The sequence below is a fragment of the Cetorhinus maximus genome, unplaced genomic scaffold (assembly GCF_964194155.1).
Source record: "Cetorhinus maximus unplaced genomic scaffold, sCetMax3.hap1.1 HAP1_SCAFFOLD_138, whole genome shotgun sequence".
In the NCBI taxonomy this organism is placed as follows: Eukaryota; Metazoa; Chordata; class Chondrichthyes; order Lamniformes; family Cetorhinidae; genus Cetorhinus; species Cetorhinus maximus.
The window spans coordinates 238,859-266,677 of NW_027596135.1; the positions used below are offsets into that span (position 1 = coordinate 238,859).

At 51.4% G+C, this 27,819-nt stretch overlaps 1 protein-coding gene across 1 annotated transcript in view; it reads left to right on the forward strand.

The window, feature by feature from the left end:
- huwe1 (HECT, UBA and WWE domain containing E3 ubiquitin protein ligase 1) overlaps positions 1-27,819 on the forward strand; it is a 231,924-nt gene that overhangs the window by 94,362 nt on the left and 109,743 nt on the right. The window contains 10 exon segments of the mRNA XM_078534896.1: positions 2,483-2,660; positions 5,263-5,354; positions 6,603-6,823; positions 17,207-17,264; positions 19,340-19,516; positions 21,027-21,272; positions 22,861-22,994; positions 25,252-25,364; positions 25,773-25,964; positions 27,336-27,552. Of these exon segments, the coding sequence (XP_078391022.1) occupies positions 2,483-2,660; positions 5,263-5,354; positions 6,603-6,823; positions 17,207-17,264; positions 19,340-19,516; positions 21,027-21,272; positions 22,861-22,994; positions 25,252-25,364; positions 25,773-25,964; positions 27,336-27,552 (1,628 nt within the window).

Genomic DNA, 27,819 nt, shown 5'->3' on the forward strand with positions numbered 1-27,819 from the left:
AGAGCGCAGTGTGACCTCCCTGGCTGTACTTTCCCCCTACCACTGCCACATTCCTTTTGGCTCCCACCTGCTTGAATGGCCTTCTGTGCCACGATGCCGTGGTCAGTTTGCCCAGCCGCCCTGCACCCTTTGCCCTCACCTGCACCGGCAGCACGTACTTCGCGCCTGTTGGAACAGCTGCAAAGGCTGAGGTTCCTCCACCACTGCATCTTGAGCTCCCTTTAGCCACCTGAGCCACAGTCAGATCCTCTTGCCCCATGTCCAACCAACCAAACCGTACACCGCTACCTAACCTAAGGAGTATGGGCTAGACATCCAGGGTAACACTTTCCTCTTCCCTGTTGCATCGCAGTGCCTGCACCTCGGTCTCCAGCTCGACAGCTCAGAGCTGTTGCAGGCACTCACTGTCATTGTGGTTCCTCGGGACCACGCAGCTCTCCACAAGGTGCAGAAGCGCTGCCCCACCTCTCTCTCTCTTTCTCTCTCCATCTAACCTTGTTTTATGTATGTAATTAACCAAAGTTTTATGTAATTAATTCACTCGTTCTATTAATTTTAAGCTGATTAATTTAACCGGCACGAATTAATTCACTAAAGCATCAGTTTTAGCCTCTAGTTTGCGCTATTCCCCCAGCTCAAGAGAGCAAAATAAGTATTACTTATTAACCTGCTGTCCTGTGGTTTTGCTGGCTCTGGGGGTTGTTTACCCAGCCCAGTGGACATTGAGAAAATCTCACGTGGTTAAGGTATCTTAAGTATATCTTTGGTCCTTGCCTTATTTTAGTCACGTTTGTACTGGTAATTATTTTTAGTCCATTTCAAGATTTTCTCTTAGTGCACGAACCCTTGCCAAGCCCTCAAGATGCTGACAAAATTTCAAATGCTTAGTGCCTCGAGCTCTTACCGAATTCTCAACCGCCCCCCCAACCTCTGCTCGCGATCCACTCGGTTACCATTGCCAGCTGCAGTTGTACACGTTCGCGTTGCTCACCTGACGAGTGGCTGCAAACCCACTAGCCATCTGCAGGTGGTGCTGGTGAGGTTGGGCAAAGTACTGTTCCTTCCCCATGCCTTCTGCAGGCACTTTCGTGTCACAACGGTCTTCCCAAACAAATTCAAAAGTTTAGCATTAAATTCCTGCCAGGCCAGCTGAGAGCCTGCTTCCTTCCCGTCTTTTAAATCCCCTCTTTTTGGTTGCCCGTGGATGCACCTACAAAGTCAATTAAGTCCCAGCTTACTCCCCCCCCCCCCCCCCCTCCCCCGCCCCCGCCACAGCATGTTCTCCAGTGAGACTAGCTCCCTACGTGCCCCACCCTGAACCCTGCTGCAGTACTGTGGACTTTATCTATTCACTGGTATGCAAAGCTGGAATTATTCCTGCTGACTGAGGGGAGCCTTTGCCCTTGTCTTCAGTTGGCTGAGGTCCCTGTCTGGCCTCAGCTGGGGAGATAGTGGGGTCGTGGCGGTGTCACTGGAACATTAATCCAGAGGCCCAGACGAGTGCCGTGGGTTACTGAAAAATATTAATTTTAACCTTGATGCCAGTGTTTTGAGACTCCTTGGGGCATTCTTACGCGCTGTGGGTTCAAATCGCGCCACAACAGGTCGTGGAATTTAAACTCGGTTAATAAATAAAACCTGGAAATGAAAGTTAGTCTCAGTCATGGTGACCATGACAACGATCATCAATTGTTGTAAAAGCCCATCTGGTTCACTAATGTCCCTTTAGGGAAGGAAATCTGCCGTCCTTACCTGGTCTGGCCTACAGGTGACTCCAGACCCCACAGCAACGTGGCTGCCTTTTGATTTGCCCCTTTGAAATGGTCCCAGCCAAGGCGCTGATTTCAGGGGCAATTAGGGACGGGCAGCAAACGCTGGCCTTCCCTCCGTTTGCGACCCATAAGGCCCCCCAGTAAAAAAAAAAAATAAATCGTTCAAGGGTGCTGGAGATTGCGGGGTGGGGGGACATGGGGAAGGAGCCTCCTCTCCCTGGAGCTGCTGTCCCACCTCGCCAGAGGCCTGTGGCGACCAGTCAGTTAAATCGAGGGTGATTGGGAAATGGAGGAAATGCATTGCAGCATTTTGTGGGGTGGGGGGGGACCCGGTTAATGCTTCTTGGTTGGGTCCTGAGCCCGTCTGACAAAGGATTATTTCCTAGAAAATTTCAACCTGTCTTTTGTCATCATTTCCAGCAAACACCTTTCATGGGGGTGAGATTCGTGCTTGGTAGCCGAGAGGCTAGTAAGGGAGGAGTGTTTCATTAATTTGGGGAAGGAGTAAGTTTGAGATCCTGGTCCACGCGTGGTTTCTGGCTCTAAACAATTGTCACGGGCTGAAAGTGGTCACATGTGAAGATTGTTGGGCATTGCGTTATGGTAGGATGGAGATTTGAAGGCTGTATTTGCTCTTTGGGAATGGAATCGCCAAACTCTCACAGCACGACGCCTTTCACCCTCAGTTTCCAACCTTCTTCCTCACTCAGGTACCGGCAACCCGTGAAGTTCTGGGCTCCTTGCCGAACGTGTTCAGCGCGCTGTGCCTGAACGCCCGTGGGCTGCAGTCCTTTGTGCAGTGCCAGCCCTTCGACCGACTCTTCAAGGTGCTGCTGTCTCCCGACTACCTGCCCGCCATGAGGAGGCGCCGCAGCTCCGATCCATTAGGTCAGTGTTCGGCCCGCTCTGCCGGCAGCTGGCGGTTGTGTTTGAAGATGCTCCGCGCGGGGGTTGGGGGTGGGGAGGAGTCCAGGCTGCAGTTCCGGGCCCGCGTGTGCAGCCCGCAAAGCCAGGGCTCTTTAGTCTTGTTCTGTCTGAGTTGCGCGTGTCTGTATTGTGAAGGCCTGAGCGCCCCCGCTAACCCCAATGGTGGGTAAATTCTGAATCTGAGCGCCATGATCTTTTTCTTCATGTTAATTGACGGGATGTGTGCGTTGCTGGCTAGGCCAGCATTTATTGCCCATCCCTAATTGCCCTTGAGAAGGTGGGGGTAAGCTGCCTTCTTGAGCCGCTGCAGTCCATGTGGTGTAGATACACCCACAGCGCTGTTAGGGAAGGGAGTTCCTGGATTTTATTCGTATTGTTGGTACTCGGAAGGCCTGAGTTAGTGAAAATATTAATTTTAACTTTTATGCCAGTGCTTTGAGACTCCGTGTGGCACTCCTGCACGACTACATACCTTGGGAATCCCTGCACTGTTATGGTGCATTAACGCTGCTCACACTTTGATTTCACCCTGCTTATGTGGCAGGCAGATTTAAAAAAAAAAATAATAATAATAATTTTCTTGGGACGTGGGCTCACTGCCAAGACGAGCGTTTGTTGCCCATCCCTAATTGCCCTTGAACTGAGTGTCTTGCTAGGGCCGTTTCAGAGGGCAGTTCAGTGGGGAGTTGGTGGCGTTAGTGGTATTGTCACTGGACTGGGACCCGGGTTCGAATCCCTCCACGGCAGATGGTGAAATTCGAATTCAATACAAACCTGGAATTAAAAGTCTGATGACCATGAAACCATTGTCGATTGTTGTAAAAACCCATCTGGTTCATTAATGCCCTTTAGGGAAGGAAACCTGCCGTCCTTACCCGGTCTGGCCTACATGTGACTTCAGACCCACAGCAATGTGGTTGACTCTTAACTGTCCTCTGAGCAAGGGCAATTAGGGATGGGCAATAAATGCTGGCCTTGTCCACATCCCATGGACGAATATATAAAAGAAAAAGTTGAGTCAACCACATTGCTGTGGGTCAGGACCAGGTAAGGACGTCCGATTTCCTTCCCTAAAGGACTTGAGTGAGCCACGTGGGTTTTTACCACACTCGCTGATAGTTTCACGGTCACCAGCTAGCTTCCAATTCCAGATTTTATTCATTGAATTCAAATTCCACCAGCTGCCATGGGGGTGGATTCGAACCCGTGTCCCCCAGAGCACAAGCCTGAGCCTCTGGATCGCTAGTTTAGTGACATGACCACTGTGCCACCGTCTCCCCCCAGCGCCAGAGAAACCCCAGCGGCCTCGAGCTCCAGTTGCTGGCTACAGACTGTTTGAGGTTGAGGGGAGGGGCCTTGGACGCTGCTGGTGTGTTAACAGTTTTGTCATCAGGGCTGTCACGTCCGGGCAGTAGGAACTGCGCGGGCACTCGCTCAGGCAGGGCAGGGAAGCACAACATGGTCCTTACGCCACCAAAGCTGCCATCGCTCCTCTGTAGCGTGCGGGCAATCTTCATGGTTGTGTGGATGCGCAGGAATGCTGACTGACCTGCGGAGAGATAAGGGGACCTTTCACCTGGCCTCCTAGAATCGAAAGGAAGGTTCGGAAATATGAACTTGTCACTCACTTCTCCCCTCGTCTCCTCCCTTTAATTAAAACCCTTTTGTTTTCAAAGTTTTACTTCTTCCTGTTTTCCCGCGCTAGCCGTGCCCCCCCACATGTTTCTCCTTAACCAAACTCCATCCGTGGACCTGTTTCCAGAAAATCCCCGAGGCAGCCATTGGGAGCGGCCCCTGACTGTCCCTTTGCTCACTGCTTCTCCCTACCTGCGGGGTAGGAAGCCACAGAGCGACTTAGTATCTAAACCCCAGACCTCGCTGGCCCTTTACGTTGTCCTATGGGCTTCAGGCCCCCTATCTTCCTGCTTGCTGCTGTTTGTGGTGACTCATTCTTTCGATTCCACTCTTACCCCCACCATTCCCTACCCCATCGAGGAATAGCTCACCAGCTTCCAACGCGACTGGAGAAAGGTGGCCTCGGGCTTTTACACAAACTTGGGTTGCATTCCCTGGAATTTAGATCGGTTATTAATTTGGGGTCGATAGAGAGAAACTATTTCCGTTGGCTGGGGAAGTCTGGGTCTAGGGGGCAGAGTCTAAAAATGAGAGGCAGACCTTTCAGAAGTGAAATGAGTAAAGACACCAGCGCACACAGGATGGGAGGAGTTTGGGACTCTTGTCCGCTAACGGCAATTGATGCCGGGTCAGCTGTTCAGTTTTAAGTATGTGCGACAGAGTTTTGTTAACCAAAGGCATTAAGGGATTATGGGGCAAGAGCAGTGATATGGGAGTTAGGTCACAGAGTAACCACTGAATGGTGGGAAAGGCTCCGAGGGGCTGAATGGCCTCCTACGTTCCAAGCTCTCCACAGCAAGTTGGTGATACAGGGGTAAATGCCAATAAGGGAGGAATAGCAAAACTGCCTGGTCCTCTCCGCCAGGAGCTGGCATCATCGATGACTTCAGCAAATAATTGTCTGATGCTCTTTTCCCCGTCTGTACAGGTGACACAGCATCCAACCTTGGCAGTGCCGTAGACGAACTAATGAGACATCAGCCAACTCTGAAGACCGATGCCACCGCTGCAATCATAAAGGTGCGTGCGAGTCCAACCCCGAGAGAGAGAGCAGACCCTTTAAGGGCACCGAGGCTCTTGAACCGAGGCAGGAGGGGTATCTGATGAGCAAGATTTCTCTTGACGAAATCTGCTGTCGGGAGAATTTTGACCCGAATGAAGAGTATCATGAGCAATGAGAATCACTGTCTGCCCCGGTATTACTGTCGGCATTGCATTCAGGGAAAAGGCTTCAGTCCCTCAGATGCAGGACAAATTGGTTCCTGAACTCACTTGTGCCCTTTTAACAGGAGTTTGATGTATAGATGAGGATATGCACCAGGCGGGATTCCCTGAAATTTTAATGTATTGGAATAGTTTTTAATACATATTTAATTAAAGTTAGATCTTTTTGATAGGATAATTTTCTTTCTTCTTATTCATTTTTATATATATTTTTTTTAACGACGGACATTGTTGCTGAAACAAATTTCCAAATGCAGAATAATGAAGTGAATTGAACTAATCCAAATATAAAGACACAGTTCTCAGCCAGGGGAATGGTTAGGGCCGCTACAGTTAACATCAGAGTCAGAAGGGAAAATAAGCTGGGAGTTTTTTCTTTTGTTTTTTGATAATTAAATCATTCCCTGGGCGTGGGCAATCGCTGGTAAGGCCAGCATTTATTGCTGGAACCGAGCTGCCCCAAGGAAGTGGCGGCGGCGGTTGGTTTTGCTGTAACCACGTGGCTGGTTGGCTGGGCTGCGGCACAGAGTCGAACGTGTTGGTGTGCGACTCGAGCCGCCCGCAGGTGAGGGAGGATTAAGGGTGGCAGGCTTCTCTCCCCAAAGCGATACGGGTTAAACTGAGCCGAGTTTGTGCTTTGCAGCGACTTGTTTCCACGTATGTTCGAAAGTACGCCTGAGTTCAAGTTCTCAAAGCTGCCGTGCTGGGATTTGAGCTCTTGCCCTCTGGATTACCAGTTTTCAGGGTAGCTAGTCCCGGTAACGCACCCTCTTCTGACCGCTAACCAATGCCTCCAATCCTACGTGCTTTGCTGTAACGCGCGTGCACATAGGGGCTTGGTGAGGACAGGATCTGACCTGGGTGCGATTGCCCCTTATTTTTGAACAGCCTGGCTGTCATCCTGTGTTTAGGTGAATCGTTTAAAGTCACTTGGGTGCAGTGAGGGAGGGAAGTGAGAATCGCTGCAATCTGTGCCGTGGGGAGAGGGAGGGGAGATAGTTTTTTATTTTTGGGTGAACCTAATGCATCCATTCTGCTCTTCAGCTGCTCGAAGAAATCTGCAACCTGGGAAGAGATCCGAAGTACATCTGCCAGAAACCTTCCATCCAGAAAGCGGACGGGACTGCGAGCGCCCCACCACCCCGGTCCAGTCACGCTGCTGAGGAAGCATCCAGTGAGGACGAGGAGGAGGAGGAGGTTCAGGCTATGCAGAGCTTCAGCAGCAGCATGGCTGTTCAGCAGAGTGATCCCGAACCCAACCAGCAGTGAGTCTTTGGCGAGATACCTTTTTAGAATGGATACCCTTCTGCCTGCACAGAAACACCCGGGTCACACAGTGGCCTGTACAGAAACACCCGGGTTACACAGTGGCCTGTACAGAAATGCCTTGGGGTGGGTCGTACAGTGGCCGTACAAGGATACCTGAAAGTTCTTGTACCGTGACCTTACTTGACACTCAGTTGACATTGACATTGAACAGTTGCCCAATTATTGCTCTTAGTGTTATTGTTTCCATTGAAAATCCAGGTCTGGGCCCACTGTGTAGCTGTGAAGGTGACGCCATACAGGGGCTATAAAACTAGTAGATTATAGGAAGTGTGGAGAGGGATTCCACAGTATGTAGACACTCACGTGCGTTGGGACTGGAGACTATTATGACTCTCGATTTCAGTACCATGAGGATACAAAGGAGGAATATCTATATCTCTGGCAATGTCACAAAGTGAAAGAAAACAAGTGCATCTCCATTTCAGGCACAGAATCCTCCCTCTACACTGTCCCCAACAAACACTCCCAGGACAGGTACAGCATGGGGTTAGATACAGAGTAAAGCTCCCTCTACACTGTCCCCAACAAACACTCCGAGGACAGGTACAGCATGGGGTTAGATACAGAGTAAAGCTCCGTCTACACTGTCCCCATCAAACACTCCCAGGACAGGTACAGCACGGGGTTAGATACAGAGTAAAGCTCCCTCTACACTGTCCCCATCAAACACTCCCAGGACAGTTACAGCACGGGGTTAGATACAGAGTAAAGCTCCCTCTACACCGTCCCCATCAAACACTCCCAGGACAGGTACAGCACGGGGTTAGATACAGAGTAAAGCTCCCTCTACACTGTCCCCAACAAACACTCCCAGGACAGGTACAGCACGGGGTTAGATACAGAGTAAAGCTCCCTCTACACTGTCCCCATCAAACACTCCCAGGACAGGTACAGCACGGAGTTAGATACAGAGTAAATCTCCCTCTACACTGTCCCAACAGCAGAATAATGTGCTCTGTTTTCTCACCAGCCATTTTTCTGCCTCTGTTGATTGTGCTTTGGAAGAGGTATCAAGTTAGCCTTGCTCCCCTGCTCGTCCCCATTGCCCTGTAGAAGCTTTCCCCTTCAAATATTTATCCAATTCCCTTTCGCAAGTTATTAGCTAATTTGCTTCAATGTCCCTTTCAGGCGGTGCATTCCAGATTATCATAGCTCGCTGCGTTTAGAAAGAAAATAAACTTTCTCATCACCGCCTCTTTTTTTTTTTCACCACCGCCTCTTCTATTTTTCTCTGCCAACTACAGTGACTAAAGCAGTTCAATTTTATTTTCTCGTTAAACTTTTTCTAACCGCACACCCTTTCGTTTGCCCACGCTGGGGAGTTGAAAGTTAGCCGTCTGCGTGTCCCGTCATTAGGATGGGAATTCAGGAGAAATGTCTTTTACCCAGGGAGGGGCGAGAATGTGGAACCCGCTCCCCACGTTGCCTAGTTGAGGATGTGTTTAAGGAGATGCTTGACAAGTGCACGAGGAGACAGTGATTATTGTTTAGAGTGAGGTGAACACACTGGTTGAGCTGAATGGTTTGTTTCTGTGCTGTAAAACACGTATAGTACGATTGGAGTAAGGAAATTATACTGTACAGTAAAACTGGGCCTGAGAAGGAGGGCAGTTGGATGATGAAAGAGCCCTTGTCTGAATCACACTGCTTTGGGTGGGACAGTGGGGCACCTTTTGCATGTTAACGGTGATATGGCACTAACTGGATCAAGGGTAGGGAGGCTCCCCCATTGTCCTGGCCAAACATTTAACCCCATCCAACACCATCAGCAAAGGTTATTCGCCTGCTTAGAATCATTGAAAGTTTACCACACAGAAAGAGGCCATTCAGCCCGTCGTGTCAGGGCTGGCTGAAAAATGAGCCCCCACAGCCTAATCCCACTTTCCAGCATTTGGCCCGTAGCCCTGCAGGTTAAGGTACTTGAGGTGCATGTACAGACACCTTTTCAATGGGTTGAGGGTTTCTGCCTCTACTACCCTTTCAGGCAGTGAGTTCCAGACCCCTACAACCTTCTGGGTGAAAAATGTTTTCCTCATCTCCCCCACCCTGATCCTAGCAATCACTTCAAATTTATGCCACCTAGTCACTGACCTCTCTGTTAAAGTAAATAGGCCCTTCCCATCCACTCTATCCAGGACCCTCTCAATTTTGTACATCTCAATCAAATCTCCCCTCAGCCTTCTCTGTTCCAAGGAGAACAACCACAGCCTATCCAATCTTTCCTCATCGCTGCAATTTTCCAGTCCTGGCAACATCCTCGTAAATATCCTCTGTACCCTCTCTAATGGAATGACATCCTTTCTGGAATGAGGTGACCAGAACTGCACACAGTACTCACGTTGTAGCCTTACTAGTGTTTTGTAGGTTCCAGCATAACCTCCGTGCTCTTATGTTCTATGCTTCGGCTAATAAGGCGCATGCGATGGGAGATAAGTGTTGGGAAATTGCATGCTGAAGGTGTTCGGTGGTTTTGGAGCACTATACTTTTGAGGGTCAGTGGCATTGCTTGATGATTGCTGGTAGCTCCCTTTTAAGAAAATAAGCGTCTTTAAATGTGCGGATGCTGCCTGTTGGATTTGCCAGGACCCTGTCTTTTGCAGTGGCAGAGAACTCTGGTAAATGCATCCTGCTGCCTGAAGCCTTTTAACATCTTCCTGAATGAGCTAAAAAGTCTCGTGCACTTTCCTTTCTTTCTTTCTTTCTTCCTCCCTCCCTCCCCTCTCTCGGTCCCTCTCTCGCTCCCTCCCTCCCCTCTCTCGCTCCCTCCCTCCCCTCTCTCGCTCCCTCCCTCCCCTCTCTCGCTCCCTCCCTCCCCTCTCTCGCTCCCTCCCTCCCCTCTCTCGCTCCCTCCCTCCCCTCTCTCGCTCCCTCCCTCCCCTCTCTCGCTCCCTCCCTCCCCTCTCTCGCTCCCTCCCTCCCCTCTCTCGCTCCCTCCCTCCCCTCTCTCGCTCCCTCCCTCCCCTCTCTCGCTCCCTCCCTCCCCTCTCTCGCTCCCTCCCTCCCCTCTCTCGCTCCCTCCCTCCCCTCTCTCGCTCCCTCCCTCCCCTCTCTCGCTCCCTCCCTCCCCTCTCTCGCTCCCTCCCTCCCCTCTCTCGCTCCCTCCCTCCCCTCTCTCGCTCCCTCCCTCCCCTCTCTCGCTCCCTCCCTCCCCTCTCTCGCTCCCTCCCTCCTCTCTCTCGCTCCCTCCCTCCCTCCCTCCCCTCTCTCGCTCCCTCCCTCCCCTCTCTCGCTCCCTCCCTCCCCTCTCTCGCTCCCTCCCTCCCCTCTCTCGCTCCCTCCCTCCCCTCTCTCGCTCCCTCCCTCCCCTCTCTCGCTCCCTCTCTCTCTCGCTCCCTCCCTCCCTCCTCTCTCTCTCGCTCCCTCCCTCCCTCCCTCCCTCCTCTCTCGCTCCCTCTCTCGCTCCCTCCCTCCTCTCTCTCTCGCTCCCTCCTCTCTCTCGCTCCCTCGCTCCCTCCCTCCTCTCTCGCTCCCTCCCTCCCTCCCTCCTCTCTCGCTCGCTCGCTCCCTCCCTCCCTCCCTCCCTCCTCTCTCTCGCTTCCTCCCTCCCTCCTCTCTCTCTCTCGCTCCCTCCCTCCCTCCTCTCTCTCTCGCTCCCTCCCTCCCTCTCTTCTCTCTCTCGCTCTCTCTCCCGCCGCACGCGCGCGCCCCCCCCACCCCTGTCTGGAGTTTGGCTTTGCTTCTTGCTGAATTTTTGGCAAATGCTCCCAAGTCTCCTCTGAACCTGTGCCAGCAGTGCTTTGGAAAGGAAAGACAGTGCCTCCAGTTTCCAGCTTTGGACTGTTAACCCTTGAACGACCACAGTGCTGACTCCCCGCAGTGTCAGAGGGGTGGACTGAAGCAGAAAAGTGTCCTCTATTTCAGATCGCCTGTGAAGGAGGAGGGTTTATCTAAACACTGTCTCCTGCCAACGCAAAATGGCCACCTGTGCAGGCGCCCCCTTTGCGCAGCCATTACTCTGCTCAGTCAGAAAGCAGTTAATGTCTTGGTTACACACGGTATAATTTATAATTCTGCTGCAGCATGTTCTAGACAAACAAGATGGTGGGCCATAATGCTTTTGGTATTGAGTGATCGGGACAGACTTGGTTCAGAATCTAACTGAAATTTGAAAAGGAGAAACCTAACACAAACACTAATATCCGATGTTGCAGAAGATATAAATTTGACGGGGAGGATTACGGTGTAATTGCAAACAGCCTGTAGGGAACGGCCGCAAATTGAACATGCAAAGGTATCAATGCCTCAGCTTGAAGTGCTGCAGGACCCCGGCACCCCACGCCCACTACCATCCAGCTCCCTGCCCACTCCGAAGCTTCGCATCCAAGCCTGCGCCAAAAGATTAAACGTGGTGCAGAAACACTAGAACTGCGCGTGCGCAGCATTGGCAGCCGACGCAGCCTTTTTAAAAATGCGTTAGTATCACAGAATCTCAAACTTACAGCGCCAAAGGAGGCCAGTCATGCCTGTTCAAAAGAGCATCGTGCTTAGTCTCATGCCCCTGCTTGTATTTTTGTCCATAACCCTGTAAGTCCCTCATCCTTGAATACCTGTCCTACTCCCTCGAAATTATTTGTGGAATCTGTGTTTCCACCTCTCTTGGGTCTTTTGCCAATGATTTTGAATCTGGTTATTGACCCACTCCCCAGATGCAACAGTTTTTTATTTTGCATTCTCTACTCCATCCGAACCTCTCATGGTCTTAACCTCTATTAGCAGGTCACTGCTTTAACCTTCTCTGTTCCGACGAAGAATTCAAACATTTCCCACCTTTCCTCGGAACTGAAGTCCCTCACTTCCAGGTAAACCATCTCCCTGCCCTTTCTAACGCCTCGGAACCCTTCCTGAAGTGCGGTGCCCAGAATTGTCCGCAGCCCTGCCAAGTCCGTGCAGATTCATGATGTGCGGCCACAAAGGAAAGAACTTCTGTCGCGCCTTTCGAAACCACAGGTTGGCCTGACCGACTTGTACGGCCGGTGAAGCGCTTATGAAGCCTAGTCGTTGTTGTGCCATCAGGGGCTGCAGCAGCCAGTTTGCATGCAGCCCACCTGCAAGATGCACTGCAGCAACTCGCCAAGGCTGCTTCGGCAGCACCTTCCCAGACCCGCAACCTCTCTCCCCGAGAAGGACGAGGGCAGCCCATGCATGGGAACACCACCACCACCTGCAAGCTCCACTCCGAGCCACCCACTACCCTGAGTTTGTTTTTATTCATTCTCGGGATGTGGGCTTCGCTGGCTGGGCCAGCGTTTATTGCCCATCCCTAATTGCCCCTTGAGCTCACCGCCACCTTGAACTGCTGCAGCCCGTGTGGTGTAGGTACACCCACAGCGCTGTTAGAGAGGGAGTTCCAGGATTTTGACTCAGCGACAGTGAAGGAACGGCCGATATATTTCCCAAGTCAGGATGGTGAGCGACTTGGAGGGGCACCTATCTGCTGCCCTTGTCCTTCTGGATGGTAGTGGTCGTGGGACTGTATCGGCTGTTCCTTCACTGTCGCTGAATCAAAATCCTGGAACTCCCTCCCTCACAGCACTATGGGTGTGCCTTCATCACACGGACTGCAGAGGTTTAAGAAGGCGGCTCACCACCACCTTCTCAAGGGGCAGTTAGGAACGGGCAATAAATGCTGGCCCAGCCAGCGAAGCCCACATCCTGAGAATGAATTTTAAAAAAAGCAAGCTCCCACGTAGTTGCTATACAATGCACTGTCGTCAGGATATCAGTGCACTGCGGGGCCCTGGTAATGTTGTTGCAGATACTGCCACTACACCGGTTGAATAAGGGCTGGGACTTGAACGATGGCGATGGGGGAACGAAACTCAGAATATTCAGTACCTCCGGGAACCCTCGTTGACGTTGCCCCAAGATATCATAAATGTCAGCTACCCAAAAGGAAAAGGCTGCCGTCCTTACAGAGCTTGGTTCTTGTTCATTATCAGACAGAAGGGACCACACAGAGCAAATATCAAGCTTGTGATCCTCGAGGTTCGCCCAGCACAGAAGAACGCTTTGCAGGCACCCCAGCCCCTGAGAATGTGTTTGTGGACGTCGAGGTCTTATCCGAAGGCGGAGATGGGTGGAGAGAGGTTTTTATTTCCTGCCTCGTTAAGAGGAGCTGAGCTTTTATCATTGGCATTTGAAAAGATGTTTTGCAGGAATGAGCTTTAAATGTTTTGCTGCACCAATGATCAGACTCAGGGAATAATCAACCCTGCAGTTCTCCCTGAGAGCCCTTCGCCCCTTCTGGAACCGGTGAACAGGTGCACGAGTTGGTTGCCTTGGCTGCATTGCTGCAATCGCCTTCCATCCTTGGAAATAGCTAACTTCTTTTGTCCTTGTCTCCCCCCTGCCCCCACTGCCCTCGCAGTGGTTCACCTGCTGGACCCTGGCCCTAGTTGGTCAACTGAAGGGTTTAGATGAGATTTGATCGTGACGTGCCCCAGTTTGCCTGGAGTTGTCAGATTATCCAGGCGTGGGGCCTGGTGGATGCCTTCCCCCTTGCACAAAGGGGGCCCCTCAGTCTATCTCCCCGTTGCTGGAGGAAATGCGTGTGGATCTCTGGCCCAACGCTATCCTCAAATGGCTTGAGAAGCGATCAAAAAAAATATTTATATCACCACAGAACTCTTGAGGGCAAGTGCTCAGCACCAGGGCACCCTGTCATTTGCCATTCCCCCTCTCACCATTGTCGGTCGTCCCTTTACTGGTTTCTAGGATACATGCTCCGGAAATCCCTCCCTAAACCTTTCCATGTCTCCCTCTCTCTGACTAAGATGCTCCTTAAACCCTACCTGTTTGACTAAGCTGTCCAGATATCGCCAAGATAAAAGCAAAACACTGCGGACAATGGAAATCTGAAATAAAAACAGAAAATGCTGGAAAAACTCAGCAGGTCTGGCAGCAGAGAGAAACAGTGTTAACGTTTCGAGTCAACCTGACCCTCCTTCAGAGCTAAAGGGAAGCACCCTGTTTCTCTCTCCACAAATGCCATAAGACCATGAGGTGTAGGAGCAGAAGTAGGCCATTTGGCCCATCGAGTCTGCTCCGCCATTCAATGAGATTGTGGCTGATCTGATAATCCTCAACTCCACTTCCCTACCTATTTCCCCATCACCCTTGATTCCCTAACTGATTAAACATCCGTCTATCTCAGCCTCTACAGCCCTCAGCGGTAAAGAGTTCCACAGATTTGCTACCCTCTGAGAGAAGAAATTCCTCCTCATCTCTGTCTTAAATGCCAGACCGGTTGAGTTTTTCCAGCTTTTCTGTTTTGGTCCAGATATCTCCTTTGTCTCGGTGTCAATTTTGTCTGTTTACGCAAATATGAAGTCCCTTGGGGCGTTTGCGGCAAGTTGTTAAATTGGCCATATGAATACAAGTGGTTTTAAAAAGCAACTCTTGCTGTAGTGTGGACCTTGTGTGTCCACTTGTTGCCAAGCCTAAGAGGTTCCTGGCACCAGCCCAGGCCCTGCCGCTTCTTGGCACGGTGCACCTGAGGTGCCAGCCCCCTTTCGTGTTGCCTCGAACCTCGGTCTGCCCGCCACACATCTTGCAAAGAGGTGCCTGGCTGGACTTTTTAAAAAAAAAACACAAACAAAATCCTTCCCAAGAGGGAGCAACTGGAATTGCTGCACAGAGCGAGAGGCTGCCTCAGCGTCGATGATCACAAACAGTTAAGCCCCACCAGCCGGCGATCTCCCGACATTTGAGCCTGAATAAGTCTCGTTTCTGAAAGGACCGCCTAGCATTTATTTGGGCTGAGATCAAAGGCTGTGGTGCCACTCACGCCGGCGCAGTAGAAACTCGTTGCGGCTGTATTGTTGTGAGGCCGTGCCACTGGCCAGTCTCGCACTTGGCTGCGCACCTGTGCACTGCGTCAACAGACTGTAGCTCGAGGCAGCCAGTGTGGAAACGCACCTTCGTGGTTTTGTGTGTGTGTGTGTATTTTTTTTTTGGTTTTTGTTGCTGTGGTGCCTTCCCATCACTCACCGGTTTCAGTCGCCCCCCACCTTGCAGGGGTGGTCTGGGCACCTGCGCTTGCTACCCTCTCTGCATGACTCGGTGGCTTGTGTCCTCTGCCGCTCTGATGGGATCTGAGCAAGGGAGGGGTGGAGGGGCCTGCCTGTCTCCAGCACGCCGTGGCGTTTGCCCGCGAACGGCAGGGCACGAGCAGCCGGGTGTTTCAGCCGCCGTGCCTGGTGCTTTTGACGAACGTGGAAGGGGCTTTAAAGGATTTAGGGTTTCAGCTGGGAGGAGGGGGAATCCAACCCGTCCACGGTGACGCAAATCCCCCATCGGAAGGATGGGGTTGCCGCCAGCGGATGGAACGGCCGCATTGCGGTGGTGGTGGTGGTGGTGGTGGGCAGAGGCTTTGGGCCAATTTGCTCACTGGGTTGAAAGAAGCGCGGGTGACTCCCGGCGTGCCAACGCTTCAGCCCGTGTCCCAATCCGAGGATTTTTCTTCCCCGCCGCGCGCGCGCCCCCCCCCCCCCCCCCCCCCCCCCCCCGCCCCCGGGTGATGCCTGATCCCAAAGGCAGAGATGATCGCGGCCGTTATCTCTCTGAAATTGTCACCATCGCGTGGGGGTGGTGGTGGTGGTGGTGGGGGGGGGGGGGGCAGTGCAGCTCAAAGATTCATTGTTGTTGATCTCGAGCAGCCCTGTCGCCATTTTGATGGAAGCCCGCATGCCCTGCCAGACTCTACGAGTGAGTACGTTGCTTTTGTGAACCAGTTTCTCATTTTCCGTGTGGTTTCCACGAGTGCAGGGATCACTCACCAGAAGCATGTTGTCTTCATTAGAAAAAGAAAGAGGCGATATTTTCTGCAGGAGCGCACTGATTGTTAACCCCGTGTGCCGCTGCACTCTGCCAGCAGTCCCCGTTTTCATAATTGGAGGAATGTTTTAAGATTCAGAGAAATGAGTTGTGATCCCTCCTGTGTGTCTGTCACCCACCAGCTGCAAGCCCCCGTAGGTGGAGTGACCCTCGGGGCCCACCTGTAGGAGAGAGAGAGAGAGAGAGAGAGACTCCCGCTCAGTCCTCATCCATTATAGATAGCTGGTCGTGGCCTTAACTCAGTGCTACCTCCCCCCTCAGGGAGTCCCTCCCTATCTCTGTAACCTCCTCCAGCCCCTACTACCCTCCCTATCTCTGTAACCTCCTCCAGTTCCTCCACCTCTATTGCTGTAACCTCCTCCAGTCCCTACAACCCTGCCTATCTCTGTAACCTCCTCCGGCCCCTACAACCCTCCCTATCACTGTAACCTTCTCCAGCCCCTACAACCCTGCCTATCTCTGTAACCTCCTACAACCCTCTAAGATCTCTGTGCTCCTCCAATTCCGGCCTCTTGAACACCCCCCAGTTCCCATCGATCCGCCATTGGCGGCCATGCCTTCAGCTGCCTGGGGGCCCTGAGCTCTGGAATTCCTTCCCTAAACCTCTCCTCTTTTAAATCGCTCCTTAAAGCCTGCTGCTTTGACCAAGGTTGGTCACCTATCCCTAACATTGCATGTGTCTCGGTGTCATATATTGTTAACACTCCAATGAAATTCTTGGGGACATAAAAGGCAGAATGATCTGACCCTGTTTGAGCCCCCCATTGTATATGTTGAACAGTGTGTGTGGCAGCTTTGAGTATACCTCAGGATAATATTTAAGCTAGAATGCATCATGTACGTGAATGGTAAATTGCTAACAGTCTCTATGAGTGGATAGTTTGGGCTGTCTATCCAGTTAACCTTATAGCTTATTAACCTAATACATGGAGAGACTGGGCAAGCTGGTGTTGTCAAAAGTGGAGAAGTTTAAGAAGAGATTTATTAGAGGTGGTCAGAATCGTGCAGTGTTTTGGCAGAGTAAATAAGGAGAAACTGTTTCTTGTAGCAAAGAGGTCAGTAAACGAGGGGCTGCAGGTTTAATATGATTGGCGCAAAAAACAAAACCACGGGCGTCATGATTTATTTTCTAAACACCACCTGAAAGGGCAGTGGAAGCAGTTTTGATCATTGTTGAAAGGAGGGGAAAAATCTTTACAGGGGCAAGGGGTGAGAGCAGGAGAGTGAGACTGAATGGGTGGCTTCGGCAAAGAGCCGGCACAGACACGACGGGCCGAATGACCTCCCTTGCTGTGTGCTTTTATCTGCCTATGTACAGTGAGAGCTGCTCAAACGATCACTGCTCAGTGGCCGTTTCGACATCTTTCCAGCGAAACGCCTTACGCCTTCTGGGTTGCTCCCAGACTGGTGGCAGGGCCTGGCTCGGTTCTTTCAAACACTTGTTCATCTCCAGAATAACCTTTTCCTCTTTTCTGCATTCGCAGGGTGGTTGGCACGGAGGAGAGGATACCAATCCCACTGATGGATTATATACTGAACGTGGTAAGTGAGCTGTCACCTTGAATCTGTTGAACTAAAAAGCAGTGTGTATTCCTAAGGAAAGGGATGTTATACAGCTAGGAGCAAACCTATTTCATTTACACGTGCACTGGTTCAACTTCAAACTGAAATAGAAGTGTTTCCACCAGTACTGTACCCCAATGTTACACAGTGACAGACCTGTCCCCACCAGTACTGTACCCCAGTGTTATACAGTGACAGACCCGTCCCCACCAGTACTGTACCCCAGTGTTATACAGTGACAGACCCATCCCCACCAATACTGTATCCCAGTGTTATACAGTGACAGACCCGTCCCCACCAGTACTGTACCCCAGTGTTATACAGTGACAGACCCGTCCCCACCAGTACTGTACCCCAGTGTTATACAGTGACAGACCCGTCCCCACCAGCACTGTACCCCAGTGTTATACAGTGACAGACCCGTCCCTACCAGTACTGTACCCCAGTGTTATACAGTGACAGACCTGTCCCCACCAGTACTGTAACCTGGTGTTATACTGTTCAAAGTGCTCACTCTAGACAGATTGAGAGTTTAAGGATCAGCACATGTGCTGGCTGTTTCTGATTTCTGTTAGAATGCAACGTATCTTCCTGATCATTGAAGAAAATTGCTTGGAGATCTAGCAGTGTGTACCGTCTACAAGATGCACTGCAGCAACTCACTTAGGGAGCACCTTCCAAGCCCACAACCGCTACCATCTAGGAGGACAAGGGCAGCAGACACATGGGAACAAGCCGCTCACCATCCTGACTTGCAACTATATTGGCCGCTCCTTCACTGTCGCTGGGTCAAAGCGCTGGAACTCCCTCCCTAACAGCACTGTGGGTGTACCTACACCACACGGACAGCAGCAGTTCAAGAAGGTGGCTTACCACCATTGCCTCAAGGGGCAATTGGGGATGGGCAACAAATGCAGACCTAGGCAATGATGTGCACATCCCATGAATGGATGAAAAATAATCATGTTGTAGTTGACTATGGTGAATGTAATGATTTCTGTTCCAACGTGGTAGTCTTCATTTCTTTGTTGGTCCTCACCCAGCGGGCTGCTATTCCTGAGGCGAACATCCATCATTCCTTCTCTCCTCCCCTTGTCTTTGTTCTTTATGCCCTGCCCTTCCTATTCCAGACACCCAGGGGTGCAAAGGCCACCTTGTGTGACTGCAGCACTGCTCTGGCGGGGATCTGTCACTTAGCAGAATGCAGAGATTTGATCAGGGACTCTCCCACTCTGTGGCTCATTGCCCCATTTGGACTAAGCAAGCTTGCAGCCAGCTCGCCAGACTTGGTCAACGGCTTCCATGGAATTTTAAACAGCACAGGAGCAGGCCCCGCTTGTCTGTGCCAGTGCTTATGCTCCACATGAGCTTTCCTCCCCCTTTAATTCATCCGACCCTTTTCGCAAGAACACGAGAAATAGGAGCAGGTGTAGACCATACAGCCTGTCGAGCCTACTCCGCCATTCAGTACGACCATGGCTGATTTTGGGCTTCAACTCTCCCACCCATTCCCCGTATCCCTTGATTCCTGGAAGGACTAAACATCTGTCTATCCCAGCCTTCAACCCCTCTGGGGTAGAGAATTCCAAAGATCCACAGCCTGCTGAGTGAAATAATTTCTCCTTTCAGTCCAAAATGATCGGCTGCTTATCCTGAGACTGTGCCCCCCCCCACCCTGTGTTTTAGATCCCCCCCGACCAGCGGAAACAATCTCTCAGCACCCACCCTGTCAAACCCCTTCAGAATCTTTGTATGTTTCCAAGAGATCGAGCCTCACTCGTCTAAACTCCAGAGAAAAGAGACCCAATGTACTCAGCCTCTCATCGTAGGACAACCCACTCGTCCCAGGGACCAATCTAGTGAACTTTTTTCTATACCGCCTCCAATGCAAGTATATCTTTCCTCGAATGTAGAGATCAGTACTGCGCACAGTATTCCAGATGTGGTCTCATCAAAGCCCTGTGCGGTGGTAGCCAGGCATATCCTTCTCTCCAGCCCCCTTCAATCCAATGTCCCCTAATCATTGCTTCTCTTTTTGTTTTTCTGTCCAAAAGATGAAGTTCGTCGAGTCGATCCTGAGCAACAACACGACAGACGACCACTGCCAGGAGTTTGTGACCCAGAAGGGGCTGCAGCCGCTCGTGTGCATCCTGGGCCTTCCGAACCTTCCCATTGACTTCCCCACCTCGGCTGCCTGTCAGGCCGTCGCGGGAGTTTGCAAGTCCATTCTGGTGGGTGCCCACGCGATTTGACGGTCGCCTCTCGGTACGGTCAAGGGAAGCATCCTTTTAAAATCGCCTTTTGGCTTGGCGCCTGCAGTCAAAAGAGCGATCTTAGATCTAACGGGCTCTTCCCTCGCCATGACTACAGTTGAATAGCTTGTACCCGGTTGGTCATGGGGCCAAGCATGCTATAGCCTGACAAGTCTTCAGGAGGAATTTTGATTCTGAAAGCCCATGTAGGAATTTGCAACGGGAAAAGAGCTCATGTTCCCTTGAGTATCGAAGATTAAGGGGTTGTTGAGGGGTCTAAGAGGATTAAAGGAATTCGGTAGGGCCGATAGAGAAACTATTTCCTCTGGTTTTGGGGGTGGAAGTCCAGGAAAAGGGATCAGAACCTTAAACTGAGAGCCAGGCCGTTCAGGGGCGATGTCAGGAAGCACTTCTTCACGCAAAGGGGAGCGGAAGTCTGGAACTCTTCCTCCCCCACCCACCCCTAAAAGCCGTCGAGGCTGGAGCTCAATTGGAAATTTCAAGACTGAGATTGGTAGATTTCTTTTTTTGTTGGGCTCAGATATTGCAGGGCAGTGAATCGAGCCTAGTAAATCGATTAAAGATGTAGATCAACCGTGATTTTATTGAAAGATAGAAGAGGCTCGAGAGGCTGAATGGCCTGCTCCTGTTCCTTGGCTCCTGCGAGACACGGGGAAGATTTTTAAAGTAAAGCTTAACTGGTACTCTACCACAGGAGACTTGCCACTAAAATTGCAAATGTGCATCGTTGAGGGAGGTGAAACGTGTGCGACATGTTGGCTCCCTACTCACTTCGATATGGTTCCTCGGTTAGGGGGCTCCTCCGATGGCTGAGGCTTAATAACTGGCACTGGCATCCATGAGTCCGGTTGCGGGTTCAAGTGCCACTCCAGGGATTTGAAGGCTTAAGCCAGGTTCTCACTCTACCAAGTACAGTAACAAGGGGCTGTCGGTGGGGTGAGGTGGTGGCCGGGCTGATGGCGGGGCGGGAGCCCCAGAGAGTGCCGAGCTGTCCTAAGGGTGGTCTTTCGGCTGAGACATTAAACCAAGGCCTGCGTCTGAACTCCCAGGTGAGTGTAAAACACTCCACGGCCACTTTTGGGAGAAAAACCTGGAGGGGTGGGTGGGGCGGGTGTTACGGGGATGGTGGTATGGTGTGATTGGTGGGAGTTCTCTCCTTGCCCTTGCAAACATCTACTTCTCAACCAACGTGACTAAATTATTTGGTAATTTGATCCTTGTGTGTGCAAATTGACTTCATTTTCACAATACAGTGCTTATCGTATTTTTTAAAGCTGTAAAGTGCTTTTAGACCTTATGAAGGTTGTGAACAATGCCAGTCTCTTTGTTTCTTTGCGCTGTTGGTGCTTAATTTAGCTGCTTCCCTTAAATGGGATGCTGAACCCTGGCCCATTTTGTATTGGGCACACAATCACCTGGAACATAACACAAACTTTTAATCTATCTTTTCCTCCTCATATTTATGCAGACACTGTCGCACGAGCTGAAGGTACTGCAGGAAGGTCTTGTTCAGCTGGACACCATACTGTCATCGTTGGAGCCCCTGCATCGGCCCATTGACACTCCTGGCGGCTCGGTCCTCCTGCGGGAGTTGGCGAACGCAGGCAACGTGGCTGATGCCACCCTCTCGGCCCAGGCAACGCCGCTGCTGCACGCTCTCACCGCCGCGCACGCCTACATCATGATGTTTGTGCACACCTGCAGGGTGGGACAGGTGAGGGTTGAGAAATGCTGGGAAGCACTCAGCTAATCAGGCAGCAAAATGGCATCAGCGGTTCAGGTTGACAGCTCTTTCTGTCACTCGCTCTCTGCTCCTCTCTCTCTCTCCTCTCTCTCTCTCACTCTCCTCTCCTCTCCCTCCCTCTCCCTCTCTCTCTCTCCCCCTCCCTCTCTCTCTCCCCCTCCCCCCTCTCTCTCTCTCTCTCTCTCTCTCTCTCTCTCTCCTTGGACGCTGCCTGAGCTGTTGAGCATTTTGCAGTATTTTCTGCTTTGTTTCAGCTTTCCAGCACACGCAGTACATCGATTTTGTTTGCAGAAACTGTTGAATTCTGTCTATACCAAGCAGTCCAGGCAAAGACCCAACTACTCAGCCCAGGCATGTGCAGCCTGCGTGTGCTGTGAACTTCCCCGCTCCTGCTGTCACAGAATCCCCAGTGATCAGAATTTCTCTCTGGTCCCCTCCACCCTTTCCTGAGAGGCAATGGAGTAAGCTCTGCGAGACTGCAGTAACTCCAGTTATCCCTCACCTGCCTCCTTTAACTCTGTCCTTCCACTCTCAGGTACTCAGCCAGCTTTCCTGTTTGGTAAGACCGCAGTGAACGCTTTGCCTTTTGAAATGCTGCGGCTGAAGCCCTCTTGGTTAAATCAGGAGCAGAATTTCTGCCCTCCAGCTCGAGGCGTCCCAAGCGCAAGGGTATCCCCGTAGTTAAAGAAGGATCAGTTTCTATCCAAATGGAGGAATTTAATTCGGAGTTAAAACATTCACTCCAATTTAATTAGTGAACCATATTCCGTTTTAGGAGGGTCAGAGAGGTGGGGAAGAATTGCACCAGGTTTCAAAGTCTTTTTATTTCACCCTGAGAAGTTTTTTCCAGTCACTTACTTTTTGCTTTCCTTCTCTCTCTACCCCTCCAGCCCTCAGCCCTGATTCCAAGAGGTTTTGCACGTAGAACTCCCCAGAGTTGTATTGTGGTTCTGGGTCCAGGCTGATGATTGTCATTCGAAGAGAACAGCCCATGATTCGTGTCGTAGCCTGCCTGCGACTGTGATGGGTTCGACTGGGACGGTGACCAGTCCGTTTGCAAGACACTAGCTGCTGCAAGATGCATTTCTGGGCACCAGCGTGCCGCTGAGGCTCTAGGGCCTTGTCCTACCCTATTTCTGTAGCCCCCTCCAGCCCCTTAACCCTCTCCGATCTCTGCAGTCCATATATCCCTGATTTCATGGTTCCACAATTAGTGACTGTGCCATTAGCCACCTAAGCCCTAAGCTCTGGAATTCCCTGTTTGCCTCCTGCCCCTCCCCTCTTTTAAGACGTGCCTTAAAAACCTACCTCTCTGACCTAGCTTTGGTCACCTGTCCTGATATCTCCTCGTGTGGCTCGGTGCCGAATTCTGATCATTCCTGTGAACTGCAGCTCCCTGACACTGAATAGTGTGCGTGCGTATGCAAATGCAGTCCTTTTCGGCTGTATGCTGCCAGACTCTTTGCTGCATCCGTTTGAAGGCCTGTTCGATATTGTGCGGTTTCGGGAGTGGATTCTGCGAGGGTCCTGACTCTTTTTGATGTCCCTGTTCTTTCAGAGCGAAATCCGTTCCATATCTGTGAACCAGTGGGGCTCGCAGCTGGGCCTGAACGTCCTGAACAAGCTCAGCCAACTGTACTGCTCATTGGTCTGGGAAAGCACTGTGCTGCTGTCCCTCTGTACCCCGAACAGGTGAGCGCCACTGAAACCCGGAAAGCGAGGTGGGTGGAGGAGTGTGGGGCAGAGGGGCGGGGAGAGAGAATTTCTTTCGGTGCGAGCGTTTTGAGGCACTGGGTTTCCATGGATTGTGCAGTGTAGGCCGGGCGCCATTCTGAATTTCAAGCCCCGATCTCAGTGGGTAAAAGGATGGATTTAAGAATCCTAATTGAATTGAGGCAATGGGAAAGAGGTGTGACTGGCCCCTAAAGTGCGGAATATGTGCGTTTGAAAACTGAAAATGTGTGAATATGAGCAGGTTAGCCCGTGGGCATAAGCTGGGCCTTGTTATACTGGAGATTGTGCCAAAACATCCCTTCTCCCTGGCACTGTATATTGGTGGCATTTTACTGCAGGTTCAACAAACTCTGGCTATTTTATTTTAGGCTGCAGATACCAGCTGCCAAATATCTCCCATTTCGACCTGTGCTGCTTACACAGAATTGACCTGAAACCAGAATTTCGGTGTAGGGTGGGTGGGGGGAAAGAAAAGTAAAACCAAAATCCGGCGCTTAGAGAAAAGGTGAACTTTTCATGGCTGGGGTGGGGCGGGATGGGTATGTCAAGAGCAGAGGAGCAGGATTAACTGCATAGCTCTTTCAAGCAGTCAGCACAGGCACGGTGTGCTGTAACAGTCCATTAAATAACTTAGGAACCTAGGAAAGAGGAGTAGGCCATTCAGCCCGTCAAGCCTGCTCCACCATTCAAACAGATTATGGGCCGATCATCTACCTCTACACCATTTACCCCCACTATCCCCATATCCCCTGATGCCATTCGTACCTAGAAATCTATCGATTTCTGTCCTGTACACGCTCGGTGAATCAGCCTACACAGCCCTCTGGGGTAGAGAATTCCAAAGATTCACCACCTTCTGACTGAAGAAATTCCTCCTCATCTCAGTCTTAAGTGGCCTGCCCCCGATTCTGAGACTCTTCCCAATGGTTCTAGACCTCTGTCCCCCCACCAGCCAGTGGAAACATCCTATCTATATCTACCCTGTGGAGCCCTGCAAGAATTTTGTAAGTTTCAATTGGATCACCTCTCATTCTTCGAAATTCTAGAGAGCACGTGTCCAGTCTCCTCAACCTCTCCTCACAGGACAATCCTGCCAGAGATTAGTCTGGTGATCCCCTGTTGCATCCTTAGGTAAGGGGACCAAAACTGTCTGCAAGACTCCAGGTGCAGTCTTGCCGAGGCTCAATATAATTGCAGCAAGACATCTTTACTCCTGTACTCAAATCCTCTTGCGATGAAGGCCAACATACCACTTGTCTTCCTAATTGCTTGCTGTACCTGCATCTTAGCTTTCAGTGACTCATGAACAAGTGCACCCAGGTCCCTTTGGACATCAACACTTCCCAACCTCTCATCATTTAAGAAATACTCTTTCTGTTTTTTCTACCAAAGTGGATAACTTCACACTTATTCGCATTATATTTCATCTGCCACTTCTTGCCCACTCACTTAGCCTGCCCAAAGCCTAGTTTTGTATCAGCCTGTGTAGGGGTGCTCTCTCTAATGCGTCCCTGTGTGCAGCCGAGCGGCAACCCAGAAGGTACTGTGCAGGTTTTAAAAATTGCAATATTTACAGCCATTCGTCCCATTGTGTCCGTGCTAGCTCTCCGAATCAGCAGTTCACCTAGTGCCACTACCTCACCTTTTCCCTGTAACCCTGCATGTTCTTCCTTTCGCTAACAATCCAACTCACTCTTGCAAGCCTCGATTGAACCAGCCTGCGCCACACACTTGGGCAGCGCGTCCCAGATCCTAACCACTCGCTGTGTGAAAAGGTTTCTCCTCTTGCCTCCATTGCTTCTTTTGCCAATTGCCTTAAACCTGTGTCCCCCTGGTTCCCAATCCTTCCGCCAATGGGAACAGTTTCTGCTCATCTACTCTGTCTATAGACCCCTCATGATTTTGAACACCTCTATCAAATCTCCTCTCAACTTTTCTCTTCTCCAAGGAGAACATCCTTAACTTTTCCAATTTATCCACATAACCGAAGTTCCTCATCCCTGGAACCATTCTCGTGAGCCTTTTCTGCACTCTTTTTTTATACAGCTTTTTAAAAAAAAAAAATCCTGTATCCGTACGCTGAAAAATCAGGCTGCGCACGACAGCAAACTTTTATGGGGGAATCATTGCCGTGCGCTGCCAGAGGGTGTCGCACTTTGATCGCGAGGTACAGATTGAAGGTACACGCGTGGCTAACTGTTTTGTTTGGATTCAGTCTTCCAGCTGGCTGCGAGTTTGGCCAGGCGGACATGCAGAAGCTGGTGCCAAAGGAGGACAAGCCCGCGACTGCTGCTACACCAGGCAGCTCCACTGGAGCGAAGAGAGCAGGTGAGCACTTAACATGACCGCGACGAAGCATAGCAACAGCTAGCATCAAAAACTGGGGGGTGCGCAGGAGACCAGAATAGGAGGAACGATAAGACCACCGCAGATTCTAGGGCTGGCGGGGGTCGCAGACGGGTTGGGGCTAAGGCTGTGGAGGGATTATGAGAATTTTAATGTTGAGGTCTTGCTGGTCCAGGGCCTGATGTCGGGCTAGCGAGCGCGGGAGGGTGAACGGGACCTGGTGAGAGTTCGAATGCAGGCAGCTGAGGTTTGTGGAAGGGTGACCAGCGTTCAGAGCTGTTGCCAGCTCAAGTGACCATGGAGGCGCTGCAGCAATAACCCAGCTCCTTCGCGGAAAGACGGCGAGCGCTTGCTGACCTCTCCCCTGGTTTTTTCCGCTTTGCCGTTCAGAAGCGGAGATGGACGCGGCAGGCAGCGGCGTGGAGTCCTCGGCTCAGGGCCTGTTGGAGGGGATCAGCCTGGACGGCGACACGCTCGCGCCCATGGAAACCGATGAGCCCAGCACCTCCGACACCAAAGGGAAGTCCAAGATCACGCCGGCCATGGCTGCACGGATCAAGCAGATCAAGCCCTTGCTTTCGGGTGAGTAGCTTCCAACGGGTCGCACCGCAACGAATCCGGTGTAGAGAGATGAAATAAAAATGCAGTCTGCAGGCCCCGTTGAAGAAGCCCCTCGCCACAGTCACAATACCGAGGCTTTAACAGTGTAATTTGTTGAGTGGAGGCCACTCTATTCTGCCGCCCCCTTGGCTGTTCAGAAACGTCGAGACCCTGTGACGTGTAGAGAGGTTGCTCAGTGGTTGAAGCATAGAGAATAGGAGCAGGAGTAGGTCACTCAGCCCTTCGAGCCTGCTCCGTCATTCAATACGATCATGGCTGATCCTCTATCTCAACGCCCTACTCCCGCTCTCTCCCCATGCCCCTTGACGCCTTTAGAGTCCAGAAGCCTATCTATTTCCTTCCTAAATATATCCAGTGACTTGGCCTCCACAGCCTTCTGTGGTAGAGAATTCCACCCTCTGAGTGAAGAGGTTTCTCCTCACCCCAGTCCAAAATGGCCCACCCCGCCCCCAAGCAGAGGAAGCATCATCTCCTGCATCCAGTCTGTCCATCCCCCCTCAGAATTTTATGCATTTCAATGAGATCCACTCAGTTTGCCTGGTCAGAGGCCAGTGTTTGCATTAATCTATTGGGTTACGTTGTGGTTCAAGTGCGCCGCAGCATCTTAAATTGAAGCAAGATACTTTAAATAAAAACAGAAAGTCCTGGGAAAACCTCAACAGGTCTGGCAGCGTCTGCGGAGAAAAGAAAGAGAGTTAACGTTTTGAGTCCGAAATGACGACTCTTTGGAAATATTCCAGAAGTTCCATATTGGACTCGAAACGTTAACTCTGTTTCTCATCTCCACAGACCCGCTGAGGGCTCCAACCCTTGCTGTTTTTATTTCAGACCCCCAGCATCTGCAGTATATTGCATTTTGTTTTCTTTTAAGATAGTTTATAAACTCCTCCACCCACCCCCCACAAACTTTTCTTCCCCCTCCCCACAACCTGGACTGGAATTTTACCTGTTCTATCAAGCATGTGTGTGACCTTTCCCCTTATCTCTCCCTCTCGTTGCTCCCTCCCCCTGATGGTAGTTGCCATCTTGCTGAGCTATGTTTCCGAATGAGCTGACTGCCCTTGGTAGTTATTGGGACTTCAGCTCTGGGGACGGGGGGTGCCAGCAGGCTGAAGGCTTTGGGGGGTGGGGGGGAGTGGGATCTTGGATAACACTCGGGAGCAGTGCTCTGGGAGCCCATTCGCCCTGGTTCCAGTTGTGGTGCCCCTTCAGCCGCCATCGGCTACCCGATAATCAGGGTTTGATTTGTATCCGTGATGGTTGTTCCTTCGTTCGACTTTAACCGTGCCCTTTTATCTAACAACGATTTTCAACCCTGCCTTGTAATCGCAGCGTCCTCGAGACTTGGCAGGGCACTGGCCGAGCTCTTCGGCTTGTTGGTCAAGCTGTGCGTCGGATCGCCGGTGCGGCAGAGACGGAGTCATCACCCTGCCAGCACCACCACCGCACCCACGCCGGCGGCACGAGGGACGGCATCCGCTCTCACCAAACTCCTGACCAAAGGGCTGTCGTGGCAACCGCCCCCTTACACTCCGACCCCCCGGTTCAGGTACGTTCCATCTTCCCGTTCGTCGGTTCTGACCTTCACCCTGGCAGCTCAATGCCAGGCTCTCTCTCTCTCTCTCTCTCTCGTCGTTGTTATGGTTTAACTTGGGAAGGTGTTGTCAGCTTGGCTCAGTAGCCTGGACAGCAAAATGGGGAAAGGCCATTCAAGCCCTGGAGCCTGTTCCGCCATTCAGTGAGATCGTGGCCGAGCTGTATCCCAACTCCATCCCGCTCGCCTTGGCTTTGCAATCTCTTAATAACCTTGGCTAGC